At 42.9% G+C, this 7,954-nt stretch overlaps 1 protein-coding gene across 1 annotated transcript; it reads right to left on the bottom strand.

The window, feature by feature from the left end:
- Positions 1-510: 510 nt before the first annotated feature.
- Positions 511-4,669, bottom strand: LOC138369974 (uncharacterized protein PF3D7_1409500-like). The gene is made up of 2 exons (XM_069333733.1): positions 4,025-4,669; positions 511-582 (listed from the first exon to the last, which is right to left on the bottom strand). The coding sequence occupies exons 1-2, from the start codon at positions 4,667-4,669 to the stop codon at positions 511-513; spliced, it is 717 nt and encodes a 238-aa protein (XP_069189834.1).
- Positions 4,670-7,954: the final 3,285 nt, after the last annotated feature.

Below are 7,954 nucleotides of genomic sequence, written 5' to 3'. Positions count from 1 at the left end.
CCAAAAAGTTTGTTAGGCAAGATTTCCATTTCTAGAACCCATGTTGATGTTTGTTTACAAACCTAACGTTCTCTATGTGTGTAACCAGTCTTATTCTAATTATTCATTCAAGTATTTTACAGTATTTTTTACAGGCAGCTTGTCAGTGATACAGGTCTATAGTTAAGTGCCTCCACTCTATCCCATTTCTTGAAAATAGGTACGACATTTGTCCTCTTCCAGCAACTGGGTAATTCTCCCGACATAAATGACTCATTAAAGATCCTTGCCAGAGACATGCTGAGAGCCTGTGCTGCCTCGTTTTGTATCCACGGTGATACTTTGTCTGGTCCAACTGCTTTAGTTGCTTCCAGTGTTGACAACTGTCTCATTACCTCCTCTGTTGTCCCCTCTATATCTGATAGTCTTTCATCTAGGGTAATCTCTTTTAACAATGTGAGCTGCTCAGGCTCGGTTGTGAACACTCCATGGAAAGTGGCATTCAATGCCTCGCAGATTTCCTTGTCACTTTCAGTATATGCCCCCTCTGTCTTCCTTAGTCTTGTCACTTGGTCGTTCACCGACATTACTCTTCTTATATGGCTGTGTAGTAATTTAGGTTACTTTGTCACTGTGATCGCAATTTCGTTCTCATAATTTCTTTCCGATACTCTTTTTTTATGTTAATGTAATCGTTCCTGGCTCTGTTGCATCTGATCCTGTTGTCCTCTGTCCTTTGTCTTCTGTACTTCCTCCACTCCCGCCTGATGGCCATTTTTGCTTCCTGACACTGTCTATTAAACCATGGGTTATTATATTCCTTCTTATTTTTTCCCTTTACTGTTGGTGTAAATCTCTCTTCGGCCTCCTGGCATTTCTGTATGACTAGGTCCATCATATCTTGGACTGTTTTCTTCTAATTTTACAGTGAGAGACGAGAGAACACATATAGTGACAGTGAGAGACGAGAGAACACATATAGTGACAGTGAGAGATGAGAGAACACATATAGAGACAGTGAGAGACGAGAGAACACATATAGTGACAGTGAGAGACGAGAGAACACATATAGTGACAGTGAGAGATGAGAGAACACATATAGAGACAGTGAGAGGTGAGAGAACACATATAGAGACTGTGAGAGACGAGAGAACACATATATTGGCAGTGAGAGACGAGAGAACACATATAGTGAGAGTGAGAGATGAGAGAACACATATAGTGAGAGTGAGAGATGAGAGAACACATATAGTGACAGTGAGAGATGAGAGAACACATATAGAGACAGTGAGAGGTGAGAGAACACATATAGAGACAGTGAGAGATGAGAGAACACATATAGTGACAGTGAGAGATGAGAGAACACATATAGTGACAGTGAGAGGTGAGAGAACACATATAGAGACAGCGAGAGATGAGAGAACACATATAGAGACAGTGAGAGATGAGAGAACACATATAGTGACAGTGAGAGATGAGAGAACACATATAGTGACAGTGAGAGGTGAGAGAACACATATAGAGACAGTGAGAGGTGAGAGAACACATATAGAGACAGTGAGAGGTGAGAGAACACATATAGAGACAGCGAGAGATGAGAGAACACATATAGAGACAGTGAGAGATGAGAGAACACATATAGTGACAGTGAGAGATGAGAGAACACATATAGTGACAGTGAGAGGTGAGAGAACACATATAGAGACAGTGAGAGGTGAGAGAACACATATAGTGACAGTGAGAGGTGAGAGAACACATATAGAGACAGTGAGAGGTGAGAGAACACATATAGAGACAGTGAGAGGTGAGAGAACACATATAGAGACAGTGAGAGGTGAGAGAACACATATAGAGACAGTGAGAGGTGAGAGAACACATATAGAGACAGTGAGAGGTGAGACAACACCTATAGTGAGAGTGAGAGATGAGAGAACACATATAGAGACAGTGAGAGGTGAGACAACACCTATAGAGAGAGTGAGAGATGAGAGAACACATATAGAGACAGTGAGAGGTGAGAGAACACAACACCTATAGTGAGAGTGAGAGATGAGAGAGCGACCCAGAGAGAGGCATATATAAGCCAATTACCTGTGGGAGGGCCAGCAGCCAGGCGGGCCAGGGGCCGGGAACACCAGCCTGGCCAACCATTAACGGGGCAGGTGAAAGTCTCCAGACGTCATAATGACGGGTGGTCGGCCGACCTGCCTCTACCCGACCTCCCGACATCATCAATGTACATGTGTTTCGTGTGGGGTCACACTCCTAGTTCTTGGGTCCTCACTTGCGTACAGGAACAGCCCATTTCTGACTCCTGATAGGAGCCTGAGAGCCTCGAACCCCTTACCAGAGGTCAGGCTAAGTCGTGGCCACTTATTTCCCTGGAACACGATCCGCCAATCGGGTTACAACCAGGTAGACAGTTACTGCTGGGTGAACAGAGGCGTTTAGGTAAGGACTGACACCCCGGATAATCCTCCCCGGCCAGGATTCGAACCCCAGTCAAATCGCTCGCGAAGTGCGGGGCGAGTTTGTTACCAGAATGGCGTCAGTCTCCCTTACGTCAGGGATGTACTCACCTAAATGTATTCACCCAGATGTACTCACCCAGATGTACTCACCCAGATGTACTCACCCAGATGTACTCACCCAGAATTACTCACCTAGATGTACTCACCTAAATGTATTCACCCAGATGTACTCACCCAGATGTACTCACCCAGAATTACTCACCTAGATGTACTCACCTAGATGTACTCTACCTAGATGTACTTACCTAGATGTACTCACCCAGATGTACTCACCCAGATGTATTCACCCAGATGTATTCACCTAGATGTACTCACCTAGATGTACTCACCCAGATGTACTCACCCAGATGTACTCACCCAGAATTACTCACCTAGATGTACTCACCTAGATGTACTCACCTAGATGTACTCACCTAGATGTACTTACCTAGATGTACTCACCCAGATGTACTCACCCAGATGTATTCACCTAGATGTACTCACCTAGATGTACTCACCCAGATGTACTCACCGAGATGTACTCACCCAGATGTATTCACCCAGATGTACTCACCCAGATGTACTCATCCAGATGTACTCACCTAGATGTACTCACCTAGATGTACTCTGGTGACTCAGCACGTGGCTGTAAGAGGCACCTGAGGTCACCTACACCACTCACCCTCCCCGAGACCTGGAGCTCTTTAATAAGTATGACTGTTCTGAGGTGTGGGCCCGTCATTGACCGCTGTGAAGTCACTGCTCGGCTTCACTTCCCTTGTTATCTTTCACAATAACTGTGTTTATTCACTGCGATAACTTGGTGGTTCCTGTTCACCTAGTGGGTTCTTATCAGGGCTGTTATCACACACAAGTACTGGTTAAGTGTGTACTCACCTGGTTGTGTTTACCTAGTTGTGTTTACCTTGTCGTGCTTGCGGTGGTTGAGGTTCGTATGGTACAGCGCTTCCTGTCTCATATATCGGGCCACTTGGAATGGACGGTAGAGCAACGGTCTCGCTTCCTGCAGGTCAGCGTTCAATCCCCGACCGTCCAAGTGGTTGAGCACCATTCCTTCCCCCCCCCCTGTCCCATCCCAAATCCTTATCCTGACCCCTTCTCTGAGTGTATGTCTGTGTGTGTATTGACTTTTTTTACTTAATATTTGTGCCTGCAGAATCAAGCCATTAGCTCTTGGACCCCGCCTTTCTAACTAATCTATTTTTTCTCTATTATGTCTACTAATAAGGTAGGAACACGGCATCACCAGGAGGGGGCAGAGGGGGGGGCAGAGGGGGGGCAGAGGGGGGGGGGGGGCAGAGGGGGGGCAGAGGGGGGGGGCAGAGGGGGGGGCAGAGGGGGGGGGGAAGAGTCATCAGTATGTAGGCTTTAACACCATTAACAACATTATTAACAACATTATTAACAACATTATTAACAACATTATTAACATCATTATTAACATCATTATTAACAACATTATTAACAACATTATTAACAACATTATTAACAACATTATTAACATCATTATTAACATCATTATTAACATCATTATTAACATCATTATTAACAACATTATTAACAACATTATTAACAACATTATTAACACCATCATTAACAACATCATTAACATCATTAACATCAATAACAACATCATTAACAACATCATTAACACCATCATTAACAACATCATTAACAACATCATTAACATCATTAACAACATCATTAACATCATTAACACCATCATTAACAACATCATTAACATCATTAACAACATCATTAACAACATCATTAACAACATCATTAACAACATCATTAACAACATCATTAATAACATCATTAACACCATCATTAACACCATCATTAACAACATCATTAACACTATCATTAACAACATCATTAACAACATCATTAACACCATCATTAACAACATCATTAACAACATCATTAACAACATCATTAACAACATCATTAATAACATCATTAACAACATCATTAACACTATCATTAACAACGTCATTAACAACATCATTAACACCATCATTAACAACATCATTAACAACATCATTAACAACATCATTAACACCATCATTAACAACACCATTAACAACATCATTAACAACATCATTAACACCATCATTAACATCATTAACAACATCATTAACAACATCATTAAACATCATTAACAACATCATTAACACCATCATTAACAACATCATTAACAACATCATTAACAACAAGCCACTTCTACTTGTGTACAAGATCTCTGGGGCCAGATTCACGAAAGAACTTACGCAAGCACTTACGAACGTGTACATCTTTCCTCAATCTTTGACGGCTTTGGTTACATTTATTAAACAGTTTACAAGCATGAAAACTTGCCAATCAACTGTTGTTATTGTTATAAACAGCCTCCTGGTGCTTCCGAGCTCATTAACTGTTTAATAATTGTAAACAAAGCCGCCAAAGATTGAGAAAAGATGTACGAGGTTCGTAGGTGTTTGCGTAACTGCTTTCGTGAATCTGGCCCCTAGGACTCGTGTTTCCTCCTCACAATAACAAGCTCGGGAGACCAATTTGTAATGTTTGTCATGGTTTAAAAGTATATATGTACTGTACACTATATAGCGGCTCTTGTATGACTGTACTACTACAGCAGCTGTCAAGGTACACACACACTACAGTGGCTCCTGTATGACTGTACTACTACAGCAGCTGTCAAGGTACACACACACACACACTACAGCGGCTCCTGTATGACTGTACTATTACAGCAGCTGTCAAGGTACTGTACACACTACAGTGGCTCCTGTATGACTGTACTATTACAGCAGCTGTCAAGGTACACACACACTACAGCGGCTGCTGTAGAAGCGGCCCCTCACAGACTGCACTCCTAATCCTTCCTGTGGTTACGAGGTACAAAATACAGCCACATGTCACCGCCGGAGAGCAACATGTAACGAGGCATAATGACGCCAGACGACCAAACAGTTAAAACATAAGCCAATCACCGAGGGTGATTATTGCCTGGATCACCAGAACCTGACAGCTGAGTGGCTAGCGCTCGGGATATGCAGTCCCTGAGGTTCCAGGTTCGATCCCCGGTGGAGGCGGAAACAAATGGTCAGAGTTTTTTTTTTATCCTGTTCACCTTAGCAGTAAAATAGTTATCTGGGAGTTAGACAGCTGTTACGGGCTGCTTCCTGGGGATGTGTAACAAAAAGGAGGCCTGGTCGAAGGACCGGGCCGTGGGGACGCTAAGACCCGAAATCATCTCTAGATAACCTCATGATAACCTTCAAAGCTAGGGATGCCACCCCACCTGTGTTCTCCTTAGTCTCCTCGACTCATATTCGCGCTAAAAGACAGCAGGAAATTCCACACTGGAAAGATATTGAGAGAACGCTCTGCATGTGTAGATAGTACAACATGTAAATCTACTGGGACCGTTCCAGCGGTGAACTTGTTCTCTCAGACTCAGAGATATCACTGAATAGAAACATGAAAAATACTCGAATGATCAGGTCCGCAAGCTGGACACTCAAATAATAACTTTAGTAGAGAAAGAGATATGTTGGGAAGTGCAGAATACACCCAGTGAAGAGGAGAGATGTAACAATCAGAATATTATGACCCATACACATAGGAAAAATTAAGAAATATTGCAGGAGCAAAGATTGATAAAATTAGACATGTTCCTGCATGAAGTGTCAGGTTAAGCTGTTAGCAGCAGCTTAACAGAAGCAGCTAGCACCCAAATAGTCTAGTGACTAGTTGAGCTGCTGGAGCAGAACGATCGTAGAGTGATAGTAGAGGAATAGTCTAGTGGTCACCTGACCACAGTCACCATAACCCATCACATGACACAACCTGCCAAATGTCAAATGGGTACCAGACGATGTCACTGATGTTAAGCTGAGTTCAGTAGGAGCAACATGATGCACTGTCCAGCATCATTAGCAGGAACAGCAGGGGCAGGAGCACGAGGCTGGAGTGTACTATCAACGAGGCATGATACACAACACCGCCGCCGGCAGTAGGAGGGATGACGCCATATCGACAACTAAATTTTTTTGGGTCAGTTGTTGATATGGCGTCTGGGGTTCCAGGTAAATTTTTCAAGGTCCGTTTATGCTGTGAGGTTTCCTGATAAATTTCCCAATTTCCGATTTAGAGTTAAAGGATTCTTATGGGGAAAATTCAGATTAAAAATAATTTCAAAGTTCATAGAAGTTTGTTAAGAAATATTATAGAAAAATTCAGTGGCAAAGTCCGCTCTCGTCTTACTGAAAATAAACTCTATGGGCAATTTTTTTTGTTTTGAAAAATCACTCATTTGGAGTTAAAGGTTTCTTATGGGGGAAAATTCAAAATCTTTCAGAGTTCAGTTTTTATGAGAATATTTCAGAATTCATATGACCATAGACGTTTTTTAAGAGTTTAAGACCGAAAATTGTAAAAAAAGATCATTTTCAGAGAATATTATCATAGAAGTTTGTAAAGGAAAATAGACATCTAAGCAGTAAGTTTTAGTTTTTATATCCATTTACGGCTGTTTCATCAGTAAAAGACCTAAATTATTCAGTCCAGTAGAAGACCGAAATTATTCAGTCCAGTAGAAGACCGAAATTAGTCAGAGTCTAATTGAAGACCGAATTTAGGTTATGTAAGTTAAGTTAGGTTAAGTTATGTTAGATAGGATGATGCATTGTGGTTCAGAGAACAGTTTTAAGGATAAAGTGACTAAGAAAATATATTTTAACAGAAGTGTGAGTTTGATATGAAAAGCTGAACTATTTACATTTGGGTGTGTTATTTAATGCTTGAAGATGTCTTAGAGAACAACATTGAAGGACGAAGGAGAAGTTTCTTTGATGAACGAAGGTGAGTTAGAAAGTTTCTTTGATGAGTTAGAGAATAACTTTGAAAAGTACATATGCTGAGAAAATGTATATATGCTGGTTAGCATTGTAAATGTGTGGCCACGTCTGTGGTAGGAAAACAAAAACACGACCAAACATCCACTCCATAACAAACCTGCCACCCCGTCATCCCCCCCCCCATGTGCCATAACAAACCTGCCACCCCGTCATCCCCCCCCCCATGTGCCATAACAAACCTGCCACCCCGTCATCCCCCCCCCCATGTGCCATAACAAACCTGCCACCCCGTCATCCCCCCCCCCCATGTGCCATAACAAACCTGCCACCCCGTCATCCCCCCCCCCCATGTGCCATAACAAACCTGCCACCCCCTCATCCCCCCCCCCCCCATGTGATGTAACAAACCTGCCACCCCGTCATCCCCCCCCCATGTGATGTAACAAACCTGCCACCCCCTCATCCCCCCCCCCATGTGCCATAACAAACCTGCCACCCCGTCATCCCCCCCCCCATGTGCCATAACAAACCTGCCACCCCCTCATCCCCCCCCCCATGTGATGTAACAAACCTGCCACCCCG

The sequence above is a fragment of the Procambarus clarkii genome, chromosome 30 (genome assembly GCF_040958095.1).
Source record: "Procambarus clarkii isolate CNS0578487 chromosome 30, FALCON_Pclarkii_2.0, whole genome shotgun sequence".
NCBI lineage: Eukaryota > Metazoa > Arthropoda > Malacostraca > Decapoda > Cambaridae > Procambarus > Procambarus clarkii.
Note: the sequence above shows the minus strand (reverse complement) of the source record. Positions and strands in the feature narration are given on the sequence as shown.

Bases quoted from the DNA above. Each gene is read 5' to 3' on its own strand.
- LOC138369974 (XM_069333733.1), bottom strand. From the start codon at position 4,669: ATGTTTAATGATGTTGTTAATGATGTTGTTAATGATGTTAATGATGGT. The intron at 583-4,024 runs GTTAATAATGAT...ATTACTACACAG, and splicing joins ATAATGATGTTAATAATGAT to CCATATAAGAAGAGTAATGT.